We start from the raw sequence: 20,357 nt of genomic DNA on the forward strand, positions 1-20,357 counted from the left end.
ACCAGGAGATGGTTGAAAACATATCAGAAAGTAGTTTCAGAATAATAATTTGGAATAATAAATTCAAGAGCTTGGAGATTTGATTATTCATTCATTTATATATTTAAAATATGTTTATCCTGCCTTTCTCCTTGAAAGGATCCAAGGTGGCAGTTTAAGATATTTGCTCTGTGGATAGTTTATTTCTGTAAAACTCTCCAAGTGATTTTATTTTCTGAGCTCTTTAGCACAAGCATTTTATAATTAACAAAGAAAACAATGTGCACTTTTTGTCTCGATTCAATAAAATCCTTTTTCCTAGTTGACAGCCAAATTCAAAAATATTTGGTATAATGTTTGGTCTGTCTGGTGGATAAATCTTATTAAAGAATTATGACTCGCATGTAAGCATTGCATAACTAGTGTGCCTAAGCTTGTTCCCCCCTCCCCTGCAGATTTTTCATTTTCTTGTATTTTGTCTATTTTCTAATTCTGCAGCCTATAACATGGAAGGAATTTGCCAACATCCACCCCTTTGTACCTCTAGATCAGGCTCAAGGATATCAGCAACTTTTCAGAGAGCTAGAGAAGGATCTGTGTGAGATAACAGGTTACGACAATATTTCTTTTCAACCGAACAGGTAGGAGCCCTCTTGTTTGCACCCCCTTTCCCTGGATAGCTTTTTCCTTGGGAGGGCTTCCTAGAACTATTTTCTGCCCAGAAGGATCTAGGACAACCTCTTGTGTACCTAGTCATATACGTGGCAGTCCTGTTCTGCCACGTATATACTTACACGTTTAGGGTGGATCCCTTTGACTATGTGGGAAAGATAACAGGGCTGTGAAAGGGTTGTGTGCAGAAGTCCCAAAGCTACAAAAAAGCATCTCCTTTTTAAACAATTTTGAGGATAAATAAAGGTTTGAGCTTAGGTGCTGTAAGCGATGCTGTGCTTTTGATTTTGGAAAGACAGAGCTCCTGTTCCCAGGAGCGGCAATCAGATTTCTGCAGATGAAATCACACACACAGCAGAAGAAGCTGTATTGATAGAATTCAGTAAAGGCATGGGAAGAATTCCTTGGGTCAGGAAGAGACAGCCCTACATGAACGTACCCACGTCAGTAGAACATGGTAGCGCTTTCTTCCTTTCTTGACTGCCTCACGAAAGCCGGAAGGTGTATGATCTAGCATGGCATATTCAGAAGTAGGGATGCTGTTAATCTGCTGGCCAAAGACCTTGACTTCCAACATGAACAAAAAATTCTTATGTTTGTGTTCTAGTTAGCCAGCATATGTGTGCAGAGACCTTAATGGATACATTAGTAACTCTTTTTTTTCCTTCATAAACCATTAAACTTGATTAATTAACTAAATTTGTAAAAGTGGATGCTTATCTGAGCTGCTCTGACATGTTTGCACTGCTACATTTTGTTACCTTGCCAACTTTTCGGAAACTCTTTTGTAGTGGAGCTCAAGGAGAATATACTGGACTTGCTGCAATCAAGGCTTATTTGAATTCAAAAGGAGAATGTCAGAGAAGTGTAAGTGGGGAAGATAGCTCTTGTCTAAGGCCCAGTGCTGCTGATGCATAGAAACGGGGCTTATTGGTCAATCCATACAGACCAAGAGTCTGGCCATATTAAATGTATAATCCGAGAAGGTTACAAGGTTAGGTCCCTTGTGTATATGTTTGCTGCATACACCCAATTATGCCTGGTGGGAGCTGTGTGAGGCAACCTCGTTCCTCCCACCCCTTCATACACCTTCTTATGAAGAGCTTAATTAGCTCATTCTAAAGTCTTCATGTGCAAAACTTGTCTTGCTCCCTTTGTACAGAAACAGATGAACCATACTTTGTACTCCACACTTGCCTGATGATTGGCTGTATGGAGAAATGGAAAGTTTATCTGGGGTAAAGCACTCTTTATTACCCATGGAGTAAACGCAGCACTTTCCAAGGGTCTCTGAACATGCTTGCCTGGGGGCTTGCCTTGTTTCCTACCAAGCACACTCATGAGGTCCATTCCAGACCTACATGTGGTAAACTCCTCCGGAGCTAATACTGTACTGGTTTGGGCAGGCTCTCAGAAGCTGGAATGTGTTTATATGGCTTTCCACTTGCTTCCACAGTGCTCTGTATCTCTGTTCTTACTTCAACAGAGCTTGCAGTGATTAAAGGAAATTCCTCCTTAGTAGAGAGAAAGCCAGGATTTTGTTATTGTGGTAATGCTTTAAGTGCAGGTACTTCTGAGAGCAGAAACAACCAAAATACAGTTTGGCCCCAATTTTGTCCTTCACGAATGCTGCCTTCCCCGGAACTCAGGGAGAATAACTGGGGAGTTACTCCAAATGTTTTGATTGTCCGTATTTGAGAAACTCCGCCAGAAACTTCAGAACACTAACCAACGAGTGTGACTGACCAAAACATAGGGTGCATCTAAGTATAACACAGATCTGTTGAAAATGGTCATTTTTGCTCCATTTCTCGGTGGATGGAAGTTCCCACTGGGGCACTGTCTTTTATCTGGAGGACACATTAGGAGGTTCATTGCAGAGATCCAGGAACTGACTCATTAGCAACAGTGAAGCAGAGATTAGAAGAAAAGGTAGGCTGAGGCTGGCCAGAACTACTACCATTTTCTCCGAGCTTCAGTGGGACAGGCAGAAGGCTTTTGTTTAGGGATTAAAGCAGTATTATGAATTGAAATTCATGGCTAGGCTACTTTGCTGAGACAAAGTTGTCAAAATCCGTGGCTGTTCTTTTAAATTAGGAATTATTATTTGCGGTTTAATGTAATATTTCCTGTTTCTTGCTTGCTGACAGTCTAGTTCACTGGATTAAAAAATAAAAAAGCAGCTCGGCATTTATTTGTTTCCAGAGCCATTATTTCAGGTCCACAGTACCAAATGATCTTTGAATTTTTTTGTTTTGATTTGTTATTTTCATTTAATGAAATAAGTGTGCAGATAGTACTTGATCAAACCTTGCTTTCAGAAGGCATGTTTTTAGATTCTCTGTGTTATGTGCCATTAAATCACTTCTCACTTATGAAAGTCTGATGAGTTGGTGAGCTGCAAAAGGTCCCATCATTAGCAGCTTTGCACAAGTCACTCCCTAGCAAAAAAACAAACCCAGTTTGTACAACATTTCCTGTAGTTGTTTTTTTCCCCTGCCTGTTTCTGTGGTCATCCTTTGGGCTTAGGAAAGGATCTCATCAAAATGGCAGCAGCTGTCCAGTACTGCTGCATTACAAGTCCTTTGAATCTAAGCAGTACAGCAAGAGGCAAAGGATGATGAGACATGCAGGTCAGCAACATCTGGAGGGCTGTATGCTCTTTAACAGTAGTGCAGTGGTTCCCAACCTTGAGTTTCCAGATGTTTCTGGACTACCAACTCCCAGAAACCTTGGCCAGCACAGCTAGTGGTGAAGGCTTCTGGCAATTTTAGTCCAAGAATACCTGGATTACCCAAGGCTGGGGACTGCTGCTCTAGTGTAACCCATGAAACAAAGGGATTTTTTTAAACTGCCGTATCTCTAACAGCCTCCATTCCAAAATGAACAAACTTCTCTATAAATTTGCAAAGTATTATGTACAGTTCTGTGATTTGATGGTTAGCATTTTCAGTATTTCTATATTCAAAACTTTTATCAAAGAGATATCATGTTAAAACTGTGGCTTGTGCAAAACTGACATTTTGTTAATTCTTTCTTACCTTAAGGTTTGTCTTATTCCTAAATCTGCACATGGTACCAATCCAGCCAGTGCTCAGATGGCAGGAATGAGAATTCAGCCAATAGAGGTAGATAAAAATGGAAATATTGATTCTGCCCATCTTAAGGCAATGGTGAGTTCCACTTGTATTTTAAACTTCAGTTAATACTTGTGAGGAAATTTTGTTTGCCCATGGGTTGCACAGAGGGATTCCGCTCATTACTGAGTCATACTACTTTCTCTGCCTCGATGGACAGTGTACTAATGGCTGGGAAATGCTTCCTGAGGCTCATTCCTTTCCCTAGCACATGCTGAGTCCCTTACCCCTGGGTGTTCAGAGAACAAAACACACAAGCAAGTTGTTGCTCCTCACTGCAGATCAACCCTGCACAGAACTTAATATAACCCAAAATGCTTCAAAATCTCTGAGCATCCTCAGACACTGGAAAAGTACCTTCACTGGAAAAGTACCCTTAGCAGTTGTCTGAATAAACCCGCAGCTTAGGTAAAATGTTATTGATTTGTTAAAAAGGAAAAAAGTAGCATAGCAAAAGTTCCAATAGTTTCAGCAGTGAGTACAAAAAATATCATTAGACGATATAAGCAGAATTTATAGAGCTCAAGGCATGATAAAGTTGTTCCCACGGGGGGGGGGGGGACCTAGCTTTCTAACTTACACTCATAGACAAAGTTCTGCACAGCAGGCAGTAAAATAGCATAGCATGAGCATGGTATGTCGTAATGACTAGTCCATGATGGTGATTCAAGATGGGGGTGTGTGTCTTTGTTCTGTCTAACGCTCTCTTAAATCCCATCATCCCACCAACCACGGGCCTGCAAACTAACCAATCTTGTAACTTCTTACAATTGGCCCTAACTGTACCATCCAAGCTGGTTAATTAGACTGACTCCAGGTGGAAGAAATGTTCAAGGTCAGGATGGTCTGAGTCCTCCCTTATCTGGAGACAATAAACCATAATCCCCTCACACCACTTGCCTGTCTTCAGTATCTGTCTGGTACATAACACAAGAATATATCTTTCAAAATACCTTTCACGCTAAACAATTATCATGAATTTTAATTATGTGACGGTGCCTCTCTCACTTAGAAATCCAGTTTTGCAGATGTGTCTTACTTTTTTCCGATTGTTTCCCACCAATCCTCTGTTAACCACTAGCCAAACATAACTGTGTGAAAAAGCAGGTGGAAGAGTTCACTGAAGCCTCCAGAATGTATAGTGGGCTAGCAAATACAGTGAGAAGTACCTTCTTCTTGCCTTAACCAGAGATTACCTGCTTTTTGTTCTGACCACGGAGGAAGGCTATGAATCTTCTGATTTCCCTCACATTTCAGTCTCCTCATTTTCCTCCATTCTGAAGGTGGATAAGCACAAGGAGAAACTTGCAGCTATCATGATTACCTACCCATCTACCAACGGTGTCTTTGAAGAGGAAATAGCGGATGTATGTGACTTAATCCACAAACATGGAGGCCAAGTTTACCTGGATGGAGCAAATATGAATGCCCAGGTAGGAAACAGGTTGAGGTACCTCTTGGCCTATGCAGACAACAACAAAACAAAAATGTCAAAAATTGCTGAAAATGTTTTTGCATTTTGTATGCCGATTATTAAATTAGGAGTAGCCAATGTTAGAGGATGGCAGTATGTTGGGCTTGGACAAGGGCAAATGTTTTTTCAGTGATTTATGTAGCCCAGTTGTTTTCCTGCATTCATCCTCAACAGTTCATTGCTCCATACTACTAATTTCTGATGGAATCCTCTGACAACATTTCTAAGTAGGTTCCTCTATCATTTTTGTAAATAGAACATAGTATGTATAAAATAATAAATGGATTCTGCTGAGGCACAGTTCCTGGCACTAAGATGAGAGGACTCAAGCACTACCAGTCAAATGAAAGCTTGAAACATTTGGGGCCATTTAGTTTAGATAAAACTAAAGTAAGAGGGAGATGTAATAGTTGTATTTAAAGTTAAATGTTATGCATGGAAAAAGGTAGACTTTACACTTTAAACTTTATATAACCTTTATTGGCATTAAAAAATACAGCAAACAGCAGTCCTCAGATAGATGGGAGATCTATACCCAAATGAAACAGACCCAAAAGCCTCAGTGCCAGCAAAACACAGCTGTGCATAGTTTCATTGCCCATAATCTGTAACTTATACATAAAGGAATAATTAATTGCATCCAGTAAAATTAGACAAGTGGGTTTGTTAAAAATGGAGTTCTACGCCGCTGAATTAATAAAATGGCTGCCTGTCTGGTGTAGGCTTTATCCATACCAACCAGAAGATTGTACTGTATAAGATTGCCTCATCCGCCTGTCTGGTAAAAGTAACAAGGGTTGATTCCAGGTCTGAAGAGCGAATGTCATTATAGAAGCATACGCCCCAGGGCAGAGCAGAGCCATGTTTCTAGAGGGTGCAAATTAAATCTACCATATAAGACGCTGGATGGAAGTACATTACATCTGGCTAGGGTGAAGGCCCACCATTCATGTAGGCTCTCCATGAGATGTAAACAACAGGCCGATTTATTGTTGTATAATGGCAACTGTACATTTAAAGGTGAGCATACTTTGTGGGCTGCCTCAAAGAGTTCTTGCCTTTTGATCTCCAGGAGTCTCTTTGAGCAGTCTATAAGACTGAGCCAAAGGTAGACTGCCCAGGTGGTCTACAGAGATACAGTGGTGCCTCGATTGACAACGTTAATTCGTTCCAGCGAAATCGCTGTAGAACGAAAACGTCATAAAGCAAAATAAAAAAGCCCAACTGATTGGTTCAAAATTAGGAAAGGAGTACGACAAGGCTGTATATTGTCCCCCGGCTTATTTAACTTACATGCAGAATACATCATGCAAAAAGCCGGACTGGAGGAATCCCAAGCCGGAATTAAGATTGCCAGAAGAAATATCAACAACCTCCAATATGCAGATGATACCACTATGATAGCAGAAAGTGAGGAGGAATTAAGGAACCTTGTAATGAGGGTGAAAGAGCAGAGTGCAAAAACGGTCCGAAGCTCAACATAAAAAAACTAAGATGATAGCCACTGGTCCCATCACTTCCTGGAAAACAGAAGAGGAAGATATGGAGGCAGTGACAGATTTTACTTTCTTGGGCTCCATGATCACTGCAGATGGTGACAACAGCCACGAAATTAAAATACGCCTGCTTCTTGGGAGGAAAGCAATGACAAACCTTGACAGCATCTTAAAAAGCAGAGACATCACCTTGCCAACAAAAGTCCGAAAAGTCAAAAGCTATGGTTTTTCCTGTAGTGATGTATGGAAGTGAGAGCTGGACCATAAAGAAAGCTGACCACCAACAAATTGATGCTTTTGAATTGTGGTGCTGGAGGAGGCTCTTGAGAGTCCCCTGGTCTGCAAGGAGAACAAACCTATCATTCTAAAGGAAATCAACCCTGAGTGCTCACTGGAAGGACAGATCCTGAAACGGAGACTCCAATACTTTGGCCATCTCATGAGAAGAGAAGACTCCCTGGAAAAGACCATGATGTTAGGAAAGTGTGAAGGCAAGAGGAGAAGGGGATGACAGAGGATGACATGGTTGGACAGTGGCATTGAAGCGACCAACATGAATTTGACCCAAGTCCGGGAGGCAGTGGAAGACAGGAGGGCCTGGCATGCTCTGGTCAATGGGCTCACGAAGAGTCGGACACGACTAAACAACAAATAATTGCTTGATTTATGCAATAGAAACTGGGGCCAATCAGGAACACCTGTGAGCATATCCTTGTCAAACTGGGATTTATTTTTACAATCATCATAGTAGAGTGACAGGAAGTATTGCTCCCAAGTGAGAGAGGGGATTGGGGATATTGATGATGTTCTAGTCTGAAAACACCAAAACTATTTGGGGTTCCTGAATTTAATAGTGTTAGATAATATTTCCCAGCAGGCTGAGGTATGATATAGGTTTAATTTGATCGCCATTGCTAATTGACGCCTAATGCTAAAGTAACTGGGAGGAAGATTGGTACTGATTTCTGAAAGGTGCGTAAATTTGGTGCAGCTCTTTCTTCAGCTTGAAACAATCCCTGTCAATCCCCACCCACTCACCACTAGCTTGGTTAGTATGGGAACTGGTTTAGGGATGTCCCAAGATAAGCTATTAAATGATCAATGAGACTCTCATATTTAGTTAGGTATGCCTGCAAGGGTCTGTTAAAAAGCTTGTTGACCAACCACTCTGCACACAGCAGTCAAAAAGGATTTTTTGTAGCAGAGTCGCATTTCATTGTTGTAATAAGAGATGATGTGGTGTCGGAACAAGGTTCTGACCCAACCAGTTCAGAAGGGTCTATTTGGAAGGGTTAGGGTACATGATCACCTAGAGTCACTGACTTAACCTTAAAATTAAGCACAAAAGGGAGTATTGGGGCAGGGATTAGGATGTAATCTATCACACTCAGTGGACAAAAAGCAGCTTTTAATACTAGAATCTGGAATCATTTGCTAACACTGAACAGCGGGAGATCTGGAACAGATAAAAGGAACTACTGTGGTTGCTACCAAAAGATGACTTTGTAGGCATTAACCAAAAGGCATTACAATGGATTAAATTGATCGAAGGGTGATATTCGCAATGGGTGATACCTTCCCAGATCAGGAACAGTAAGCCATTCAGTACCCGTTCCAGGTAAACAATTATAGGAGGAAATTGATGCTGCATTGGCCGCTGGTTGGCTGTGGCCACTATGGAAAACATGAGGTTGAAAACCAGTGACGGTGAGCAAGAGCCAAAAGTAGGCAGACTTTTTGCCTTGCTCTCCCTCTCTGTGCCTGACGCTGGAGCATGGGTGCAGCCACAGAGATCAAAAGAGGAAACAAGTTCTGCAGGGCAAGAAGGAATCCCACATCCCAAGTGCCAGATGATCATTAGAGAGCAGGTTCCCCACCCTACCTCTTGAGTCTTTTGCTTTTGAAATGTTGTGATACTCTTTCTCCCATAGGTTGGTCTGTGTCGTCCTGGAGATTATGGATCAGATGTCTCTCATCTAAATCTTCACAAAACCTTCTGCATTCCTCATGGAGGTGGAGGACCTGGCATGGGACCTATCGGAGTGTTAGTACCTGCCTCCTAGGATAAGAGCCTGTTTATTTATTTTTTTCAGTCATTTATTTTAGCTTAGTCCTGAACCCATTTGCTAGAGGAGTAAAGCTTAAAGAGGAGTAAAGCTTAAAGACTTATTTCTGAATAAACACACATGGTATTGCAAGGTAGGTGATGCAGTACTGTTGGAAAAGAGCAGTATTGATGTAGTGAAAGCATTCAAGTTGAGGAACCCACATCTTGCAAATTCTTGGGGTAAGATGGTCTAATCATGGACCCTTCCAGAAAAGGCATCCGAAAGAAGTATTCACGGGATTTTGCTTGCACTGCTTCTGCCCAATATGTACAAGCATGAGACTTCTTTCCTGGAGCATTGGTTTTATCTGAGACCTTCTTTGGAGGCGAGGGAGACGACTTTGCTGCCCCTTTTAAAGGATGGTATAATGATTCCTGTTTTAAGAGTTAGCTATATGGTGTTTTAGTAAGGACTATCTTGTCATGTGCAGCATTTTTAAGTAGAACTTTGTCCTTGGCTGTTGGACTGTTACGAGGCACCGCCTGAAAAACACTTAAGGTAGTTTTAGCAGAGTGAGGAGTCCATGGGAGAGAACTTCCATCTGTAGAATCATTCCTTTGCTCCCTTCTAGAAAGAAGCATTTGGCTCCCTTCCTGCCTAGCCACCCGGTGGTGGCCTTGCCACAGGACAAGGATTCCAGGCCCTTGGGAACCATCAGTGCTGCTCCCTGGGGATCCAGTGCTATATTGCCCATATCTTGGGCTTACATCAAGGTATGGCATTTCTGTCATTTCTACCCATATCCTCTCCCTCCTAGAACCCCCCATTAATAGTTTTGAGGCCCATTCCCCCTGTTAAAAGGGGAAATCAGGTGGCCACCTGTACAGGGGTGCCTTTCCACCATCTTCCCTTCCTACTTTTAACCCTGTGAAAAGTTACGCCAAGAGGATTGCTGCTCTCAGATAGCCAAAAAAATAAGTGGGAGTGGGGTGGGGAGAAATCTCAGCACAGATGGAGATCTTTTCATGCAAGATGTGCAACTTAGTTTTTGCTGAGTGGTCTGTTCCCCTGTACCATATGCCATGGTGGGTCTGTTGCCTTCAGCAGGATAGAAAAGGGAAAGGTGGGGACCAGATATTTTATTTTACATTTTTCTTCATTATTATTTGCTATCCCTTCAGATGATGGGAGGAAAAGGTCTTAAGCATGCATCTGAGATTGCAATACTAAATGCTAACTATATGGCAAAGAGACTAGAGAAGCACTACAAAATCCTCTTTAGAGGAACCAGAGGCAAGTATTACTATTATCACCTTGAATTGTCTTCTGCCTAGTATGATGTTGTTCAGGCTCCCTGTGTGCACCGATGTACACCGGACACAAGGGAGGCAACTCAACACTGTTTGATAAGCTTGCAGCAGGCGCCATAGTCAAGGATTGCCAGCTCTATTGCAAGAGAACCATTGTCGTTTAGGAAAGTTCAGCTGTGAAAACAGAATGAATGGATCCGGCTTCTAGAGCAATTATGTCCACATCTACAAACAGACATAGTGAAGGTATAATTATGAGCCATTCCCCCACCTCCATCAAGAGCTTAAAAGTAACAAATAAGGTAGTTACTTATAAGGAGTTGCATTGGGTGACAATGAGCAGAAAGTGAATTACTTTATTGGGAAAATGTTTCCAATTACTGGGAAAAAATACTTGTTAAATATCATTTTAAGACATTTTTAGAGGCATTTGTTTTCAGATATTACATTATTCTTTCATCCTAAGCTTCCTTTCCAAAAAAGTGACAAAGTGTCATAGAAGTAATTAGCAGTACAGTGGTGTGTCGCATTACGTTAATTCGTTCCAGCGAAATCGCTGTAGAAGGAAAACATCGTAAAGCGAAATTAAAAAGCCCATAGAAACGTATTAAGACCTGTTTAATGCGTTCCATGGGCTTAAAACTCACCGTCCAGTGAAGATTCTCCATAGGGCGGCCATTTTCGCTGTCTGTCTTGCGAGGAATCCGTCCCTAAACACAGCGGGGAGCGATTTTATTTACCCGGTGGCCATTTTGAAACCGCGAATCAGCTGTTGGAAAATCGTCGTTTTGCAAAGAATCGGTTCCTGAAGCAGGGAACTGATCATCGCAAAGCGAAATTCCCCCATAGGAAACATTGTTTTGCGATCGCAAAAAGTTCATTGTAATGCGATTTCGTCATTAAGCAAAGCGATTGTAATGCGAGGCACCACTGTACAATTAGCTAGTTTTTCCGTGTTTTAATGATTAACAGTGAACATCGTAACAAAGAACAAGGAATGAATTACTTAAACTTTCCCAAGCTCTATCCCTACCCCAGTTGGAAAAGGGTGCTTACTCTGGTCCATCTGTCATCAGGCAAGGTTAGTCTAGCAGCCCACGATCAAATAGCAGTTTGTAGTGCTATATGGCACCATCGTCATATGCCATGTGCTATATGCCTCAGTTGGGTACGGACTGCAATGAAACTGAAAGTTTCATTTTGATTTCTAATTACCTAGTTCAGGTCATGACTGAAACAGACAACTAAATGATCTTAACTCATATTGACAAATAAAAGTCAATTTCAGACTGTAGTTTGTGATGCTGGGTTGTTTCCATATACCATATTTAAGATTAGTTATAGTTTACAGTTCAGATAGAGCATAGAAATACAGTATCATTAACCAACATCAGAATTGAAAGTTTCTTGTGGCCATGCTCCAAGATTAGAGGGTGGGTGCACAAGCTTCGAGCTTCTGCATGTAACAATCACAATTTATTGTTGCATCTGAACTGGACCACTAAATCACCTTATTTCACCTCCTTTGCATTCCCACCTCTCAGCAATGTCATACTCAGCTTATTGGGCTGCTAGCAAGCTAAATAGTACAAGCAGGAAGGCATTAGTGAATGGATTTATCCTCCTAAGAAGATATTTTCAAAAGATTCAAGAGCAGCTGCAAGCTTATCTGCTTTTCAGTGAATTTTGTAGTGCCCCCCCCCCACTCTCTGCAAGTGAGGGTGTGGTTACATAGGCCCTTTTGCTATGAGCTGGTGTGGTCTAAAGAGGGTCCCTTGAGGTTGATGCAAGGAGTGATATACCACTTGGTGTGATCCTTGTGTCCAAATGGCATACTGACCTTACGCGCCCCTCTTTCTGGTATTGTGAAGTGGCTAATCAAGTCACTTCAGGTTATTGACAAATTGAACACTTCCCTAGCTCCTCTGCAAAGGGGCAGGGGGAGTGAAATTATTTTTATTATTACTTCTGGTGAACCATGACCGGTGTACTGAATCATTTGGATTAGTTTTTTTTTAATTATTTGCTTTATATGTAGTGCTGATTGAAAAAAAAACTGTATTCAGTTGATCAACACTTCAAACAAATGGATTTAAGAAAAATACAGTTCTTAAAAATGTAATGTATATGATTCTGTGTATCTGCAGTGATCTTACAGAGACAAAAAAATAAATTCACTCCCCCTCCCCCTCCACAGAGACGCAAGGGAAGTATTCAATTTGCTGATATCCTGAAGTGGCCCATTTATTAAGCCACTTCACGAAACCAGACATTCACAGTGGAAGGAGACTTTGCAGGTTTGACAGCTGTGAGGCTTGATTTTGGTCAGTTGGGAACAAACTAAACTAGAGCATATCAACCTGGATAAAAAAAGGGAGAAGCTCTGATGGGCTCAAAAAGGCACAGGTAGGGGCACTCTGGGGGCAAATTGGTTTAAGTGTTCATACTGTCCTACTGACTGTGTCATGTGATTGCTGGAAAAAAGAGCAAACCAATCCACACACATCCCAGTGCATCAAACAGTAGAACAAATGCCCATCTGAATGGGCCCTTATTTGAACTGTCTTAATATTATTTTAACAGAGAGAAGAGAAAGAGGTGTACTTTTTTGTTTTAGGGGACTTTTCTTTTTTAACTTTTAAAACAATTAAACAATATACAAACAAATCACAAAGGGAAACAAATATATATATACCTTAGAACAATTCTATAAACATAACCAAAATTAGTTCACCCATCACTGGAACCAATAAAGTTGTATTTCCTTCAGACTATTGATTATGATTCCCCATAACCATTATCTCTTATATGGGTGAGTGGCCTTTGTATTTCAATAATACACAGTTCAAAAAAGTCTTCCCATGTATCAACAAGCCTTTAATAGTTCTCTTTAAATCCTATAATTGTAGAAGTGGTAGCCATTTTAGACTGTGCAACCATTCTAGGAGAAACAAAATAAAAATAAATAAATAAAAAGACAAAAACATGGTGCCATATATAAATATTTGCCATGTTACATCTTTCTCCTAGGAAGTGGATTTGTCCATGAAAACTCACATTATTAACATATAACACTTGATCTTTAAGGTGCCACCATGTTTTCTTTTTAAATCTTTCATTTTTTTAAACTATACTTTAAAATCTTATGTCACATGTCAGTTTGTCATTAATTGCTATTTCCTACACACCGTTGTACCATTCAGTTACTTAAAACGTGTATTTGTGTTTTCAATTTCTTGCAATCACTAATCTGGCTGCCATTCTCAAATTCATAACTATTTTTAGCCCACTTCTACTGCTCTTTATAAAAATATATAATAATTCAATTTTGGGGGAAACTTCTCATCTTTTACAGTTTTTTCTGTTTCTTTAAGTATCCGTTTCCAAAATTTCTATGCTGCTTCATGGTCCCACCACATATAGAAATAAGTAGTCTGTGTCTTGTCCACATCTCCAAAATGCTGTGTAGTATTTAGAAACCATAATATTTAATTTCACAGGTGTCAAATATCATCTCCAAATCAATTTATAAAAGCTGTCTTTTATTCTCATAGTCATGGATTTTAACATTCTTTTTTTCCATATACTAATCCATGTGTCAGTACTTATTTCCTTAGCGAAATCTGTTTCTCATAATGTTTTAAGAGCTTCTTGGTGATTTTCTACCCCTGGCAATAGCTTAATATTTCCCCCCACCATCCCTTTCACTGGCTTATTCTTTTATTTCTGTCTTTGAATTATGATTTCCTTGAACTTCATCAACTCCTGGCATTTGCCATTCTGCTTTACTCATTTTCTTATCCAATAATGTAATTGAATCATATTACAGTGGTGCCCCGCATGATGACGATAATCCGTCCCATTGAAATAGCTGTTTAGCGAAATTGTTATGTGAAAACCCTTTCCCCATTGGAATGCAATGAAACCCAGTTTAATGCGTTCCAATGGGGAAAATACCTCGTCGTCCAGCAAAGATCGCCCATAAGGAAGCCATTTTGCGAGCGCCGATTAGCTGTAAAAAAAGCTGCCCTGCGAAGCATGGGTCCAGAAAACGCAGGGCAGCCATTTTGTGAAGCCAACGATCAGTGGAAAAAATCATCGTCTTGCGAACAAATGGTTCGCGAAGCATGGACCTAATCAACGGCGAGTGAAAATCCCCCATTGGAAAGACTGTTTTGCGAATTGCTATAGCGATCACAAAAAGTCATCATTATGCGGATTCGTCGTTTAGCGGGGTCGTCGTCTTACGAGGTACCACTGTAATCCATTTTATCTTCTCATCTGCTAAATTATCCTTATTTTTTCTTTATAATTCATTTATTCCAACCAGTCTTTTAATCTATATACAGGTTTCCTTTTGAATAAATTCTGCAAAATCCCTTTCAAATTTTCTGGAAACTCCTCTAATCCAGCTAATGAAATTAAAAATGAAATTAACAGGGAAATTACCTGACTGTGTTTAATCCAGATTTGCAACATGTTTTTCAAAAAGGGATTTTTCCAACTTTTTAATACAAATCTTATTTTTCCTAAAATATCTTAGGAAACATATTTTGCCCATTAATTCTTCCAATTCTAAGTTAAACTAAATCAAAATATCTAGAGAGATATCTGGAACAAATTTTAATTGATTAGCTAGAGAGTTGCTCATCTATTTAAAGGAAGTAATCTAAAGAATAGAAGTGTAAAAAATGAGAAAAGTAAAATTGATTGGAGGTCTGTGGAGATAAAGGCTACTGTTTCCAGCTAAAAGTTATTCCATGGGATAAAGGTCAATTGGTTAGAAACCATGCACTATTAATAACCTTACCTTTGTGTTCAGATTTAATTAATCTATGGTTACAAAACTGTATATAAAACTTTGCTCATATGCAGGTCATGTAGCTCATGAATTCATTTTGGACACTCGGCCATTCAAGAAAACAGCAAACATTGAAGCTGTGGATGTTGCCAAGAGGCTGCAGGATTATGGTGAGTGATTCAGTAGACGGTTGGCAGCAAGAGCTTGTGGGGATAGCTCTGGCAAGAACTTAAACTTGCTGGTTTTGCATGTCAGGACCCTTAAAGGGCAGAGGTTGAGTAGCATGAGTGAAAGCACAGTGCTGAACAGTGAGAGAAGACAGCTTCTGCAAAGAATAGTATGGTTGTTTTTAGCACAAGAAAAACAGTTTCTAGATTCTAATATTCTAGTCTTATAATAATCTATTCTAATACAGAAATCTAGATTCTAAATGAATCTACTCTAGTCCGAGCAATATAAAACCAAGAATTAAAACAAACAATATCAAAACAAAAAAGAGAGATGAGCAAAGTCAAGATGGTAAAACACAAGAAACTGAGTGATGCAAGGGTGGAAGGCCCGCATGAAGAACCAAGTCTTCAGCTTGTTCTTTAAAACTCCCAGCAAGGGTGCCAGCCAAATCTTAGGGGGCAAAATGTTCCCGAGGTGAGGGGCCACTGCCGAGAAGGATCGGTTTCTAGTTCTCTCCTTCCGGGCCTCTCTTTTGGGGTCAAGCCCCTCAGCCGCCCAGCCTGGCTAGATCGAGTGACACGAGTAGAGTTAGGTGGGAGCAGGCACTCTGCCAGGTATCCTAAACCGTTTAGAGCTTTATATGTAAGCATTAATACCTTGAAGTCAATGCTGAAATGAATGGGTAACCAGTGTAAGGCTGACAGAGTGGGGGAAATGTGATGATATTTTTCCACCCGTTAATAGTCTGGTAGCTGTGTTCTGGACCATATAGGGCTTCTATACCTGCACTTTCTGGCATTTGCAGTGGTGGACTTACTGTTACCGTGGTCCCACTGTTATTACATTAAAATATAATTTGTAATTTAAAAACGCCTTTTAACAATTTTTGAAGGGGCCTTGGGCCTCTTTTTTTGAAGAAAGATCAGACTTTTAAAAGTGCCAGTTGTCGGCACCCACACAGGATGTGGGACAATGTCGGGCATGCTTCTTTCAACAGCTGGTGAATTTTTTTGTTCCTTCTTCACTCTCTTAATTCAAATTCCTCTTTCCTAGGATTCCATGCTCCAACAATGTCCTGGCCAGTGGCAGGGACCCTTATGATTGAACCAACAGAATCTGAAGACAAGGCAGAACTAGACAGATTTTGTGATGCAATGATTAACATCCGTCAAGAAATTGCTGATATAGAAGAAGGGAGAATGGACCTGAGAGTTAACCCATTAAAGGTACATTGCATGGACATTTTTAACAGTTGATCCCTATCATTATGATCAAAATAGATGAAGTGTCCATTATGAAAGAAAGGGTGGGAAGGGTTAGGGATGGAATCCACAGACTGTGATACAGCGCGCAACATTCTGCTGTTTCACACAATAAAATTGGATGAAGAACCTTGAAGATTGGATATAACACAACACCATTGTTTACAGCTGCTGCATCCATAGTCACTATAGTCGTGATGACATCTGGAGTGGTTCTCTCGACAGGACCTTTATGACAAAAGCAAAGAAAAATCCTTTCCTTGGCCCCTCCTGCTTTGACCTTTACATTTTTAAAAAGTGATGCAGTGCATATGCACTGTCCTAATACACTTTCGAAACATTTTTCCCTTCCTTGGTCCCTCCATTGGCTAATATCCTGAAGTGGCATTCCTATTAAGACACTTTACAATATTAATCCAAATAGGGTTGCTTGAGATTCATTGCCATTGGGATGGAAGGATCGCACCAAATGGCATACCAGCCCTCCTAATGCCCTTTTTTGGCCAACCCACTCAAAAATGGGTATGTAGACAAATCCATTGTCATACTCAAGTAATACTGAATGCTACAATAGGACTTATGGTTGAAACTGTTAATTGTTTCAATTGATTTTTAAGGAGATTGAGCAATCTTTACTTTGACTGGTGCTATTTTGATTGTTTAAGCAACTGGATAAGGTGTGTTTTAAATTGATTTGAATGGTCAACCTAGTTGAGCAGATTTAATGAGCCCAGCCATTTTGCATGTTTTAAATTTGATTTTCTTAACACAGATGTCACCGCATACCTTGGCTTGCATTGCTGCTTCCGACTGGAATCGCCCTTACCCTCGAGAAGTAGCTATTTTTCCTTTAGTAAGTATTGTTGTTGTGGCCTTCATTTGAACCACTACATTTAGGTTCCTACTGGGAAGCATATTGTTAGACATTTTCTAGCCTTCCTCTAGATTTAGCCAGAAGACTATTTTCTTTCTACATCTGGAAATGTTTGAGGGCCAATGTAGACATGTTAAACCTATTCCAGGAGAAGATCTCCCCAAAGCAAACATCTGCTTGAATGAAGGGTCTGTTTGTGCATGGTATTCAGTTTGGCCCTTGTAGAGCTGGGGGTGCTCATGGAAGTTGAAAAGTTCAAATCTCCCCACAATCTGTTTTTGAGTAGGGTAACATAAGTTAACTTAAAATAGTAGTTTCAGTAACAAAAACTAGTTATTTAATTGTGAGCTTTCATGATTTACAGTCCTCTCTGTGAATTTGTAGGAAGTGAGTTGTAAATCAAGGAAGCTCAGACTAAAATCTGTTGGCTTTAAACATGCTACAACACTTGTGTGTTCTTGTTGCTTGAAGTATGTTAACATGTGGCTTGTTCTGGGATGAAGCCAGTTTGGAGTGATTTGGAGAGCAAATACACACTTTATATTTGTGAAAACACCCTTTAAATATATGTCCTCTTAAATACATGATTTGGTTCACCAGCAGCAGGAGATTGCTGTGAATTACGAATTCCTTTTTTTGATACCAGGTTATGCATGTCTTTGTATATTGCATGAGTCAAAGACACTATGCAATTGAAAAATGAACTCTTTAATTAGTGGCACACTACCAATGGTGGTGACATCATTCTGATTGTGCAGATGGAGCAACAGGATACTGGCCGCTGTGTTTACATATAATTGGGCCTAAATAACAGTAAGACCCATGCAAAAAAAAAAAAAAACCTTCACAAAATCTGCTGTTCATTTTCCAATGTCTCAGTTCCAGTGTGCACATAATGAAACTGGTTTTTCCCTATTCTGTGTGCTATAGTATGCTTGCTGTATTGTCAGTTTCTAGAATAATTTAAATTATATGCTAACTTTTGAAAATACTTTTCACTCCTTTCTGTAGCCTTTTGTGAGACCTGAAAACAAGTTCTGGCCCACAGTAGCTCGAATTGACGATATCTATGGAGATCAACATCTGGTTTGTACCTGCCCACCAATGGAAGTCTATGAATCTCCTTTTGCTGAACAGAAGAGAGCGTCTTCGTAGGGTCAGCCTCTCCTCACCTGCTCAAGCCACTTTCTCTTTTGAGATGACTGGACTCAGTCTCCCTTGTAACATTTCATTTTAGGAGGATAAATGGATTTTTTTATGGCCCAGTGAGCAAACTTTATATACAGTGTATATTTTTATAATTTCTGTACTATTAATAAAGTCCTGTGCAGTTACATGTAAATATACTTGTACTAGGTGGAAACAAGCTGAATTGATTCAGTGCCTCAGTTGTGCCAGCAATCTATGCTGAAGTGGCCTTGATTTAGCCCTCTTGTTCTATTCAGAACTAGGGCTGCTTTCCTGGGGTCCAAAGTTTAAATGTAGAAATGCATGAACAAATCTGAAACATTTTTTGTTTGAAAGATGTAATGGTAACATGTCTGCTCCTCAAAATAATACTCTTAGAACTGCAGAGCTGGACTGGACCTCTGGATCATCAAATCCAGTTCATGTAAAGGAGGCACAGTGGGGAATCAAACCTCTGGCACTGCAGCAAGAGGACTAAACCACTGAGTTATCCAAAATGATCCGTGCATGGTACAAAGCAAACTCAAAGTATTTTTAGCAGTCTATACTCTCTTAGCCCTTGTGGGGCTGGCTCACAGTGGTGACTAAAATATAGTTAATATTCATTTGTATCAACTGAAGATACGGACAACAATCAACAGGTATGTTGAAACCTACTAAAACATGCTACAGCATGTACCTCCCTGTGCATCAAGCTGTGGCCATAAACTTTTTGGTGTTCATACTGATTAAATTTATATTACCTCTAGCACTGGTGTCTTTTAAAGTGTATCCCCCTTTTTAAAAACTCCGAATGTTAGCATTCCAATAAAAATTAGTTGACTCAGTAGCTTTTGAAGTCTGATTTCAAATACATAAGATTTCTGAAAGAAGGTAATATTGAGATCTATGTTTCCAAGTTAATTAGAGTGGTCTGTATAGAATCATGAGGTTGGAAGGGGCCTATAAGGCCATTGAGCCTAACCCCCTCCTCAGTGCAGGAATACAGATCAAAAGTGGTTGTCTAAATTTCTCTTGAATGCCTCCTGTGTTGGAGCACTCACCACCTTTCAAGGTAATTGATTCCATTGTATTCACCTCAGCAAAAGATAGTTGTGCAAGGGAATTCCTGATTCCCTCCTTTATCATAGGGCCATGAGCCCCTGCAAAATGTTATTGGGTTCCCTCAACACAGTAATTGTTTACTGGGGTGAGGTGGAGTATGGGGAGACAGTTCAAAATGAAACTAAGATGTATTCTGTGTTACACATATACACCTTCTAGCAGCCCACATCTCTGGCCTTCAGTGATTCTCTCATGCACTAATCTTTCACATTAGCCTTTGGCTCCAACCCAAGTCAGCAAGCAGTTAGCTGTGTAGAAAACAAACTCTTCTGAGCTGGACCTATTTTAATTTTGATAAATGAGCTGTCCCACCCCTTTTTTAAAAAATTATAAGCTAAAAATCTGCTTCAGACACCTTCAGATGCTAAAGGCATTCTTGCAGCTTGCTGAGACGTTCTTTACAGATTTTTAATGTTTAACTATTCTTTTACCATGGAAGAAAACCTGCTATTTCTTGCATTTAACAACAGTCTACTATAGGCAGTTAGAAATAGTAGGCCAATTCTTGCTCCAGTTATGTGGAATTAAAACAGGCAATGTACAGTCGTGCCCCGCTGGACGATTACCCCGTATAACAACGAATCCGCTTAACGAAGTTTTTGCGATTGCTTTTGTGATCGCAAAATGCTGGTTTAAATTTTTTGTTTGTTTCACAATGATCGGTTCCCTGCTTTGGCAACCGATTTTTGCCTTACGACGATCAGCAAACAGCTGATTGTCGGGTTTCAAAATGGCCACCGGCTGAAGAAAATGGCCCCCGCTGTTTTTAGGACTGATTTTTTGCTTAACAGGCACCAGAAAATGGCCGCCGTATGGAGGATCTTCGCTGGACGAGCAGGTA

General features: G+C 40.2%; 1 protein-coding gene across 1 annotated transcript in view; it reads left to right on the forward strand.

Annotated features, from left to right (window-relative positions):
* GLDC (glycine decarboxylase) overlaps positions 1–19,241 on the forward strand; it is a 50,882-nt gene extending 31,641 nt beyond the window's left edge. The window contains exons 15-25 of the mRNA XM_020810391.3: positions 478–620; positions 1,443–1,518; positions 3,699–3,824; positions 5,072–5,221; positions 8,690–8,802; positions 9,438–9,579; positions 9,988–10,099; positions 14,992–15,087; positions 16,142–16,314; positions 17,123–17,203; positions 18,236–19,241. Of these exons, the coding sequence (XP_020666050.3) occupies positions 478–620; positions 1,443–1,518; positions 3,699–3,824; positions 5,072–5,221; positions 8,690–8,802; positions 9,438–9,579; positions 9,988–10,099; positions 14,992–15,087; positions 16,142–16,314; positions 17,123–17,203; positions 18,236–18,379 (1,356 nt within the window). The 3' untranslated portion in view covers positions 18,380–19,241. The remainder of the gene's footprint in view (positions 1–477; positions 621–1,442; positions 1,519–3,698; positions 3,825–5,071; positions 5,222–8,689; positions 8,803–9,437; positions 9,580–9,987; positions 10,100–14,991; positions 15,088–16,141; positions 16,315–17,122; positions 17,204–18,235) is intronic.
* Positions 19,242–20,357: the final 1,116 nt, after the last annotated feature.

The sequence above is a fragment of the Pogona vitticeps genome, chromosome 2, assembly GCF_051106095.1.
Source record: "Pogona vitticeps strain Pit_001003342236 chromosome 2, PviZW2.1, whole genome shotgun sequence".
NCBI classification, from domain to species: Eukaryota; Metazoa; Chordata; class Lepidosauria; order Squamata; family Agamidae; genus Pogona; species Pogona vitticeps.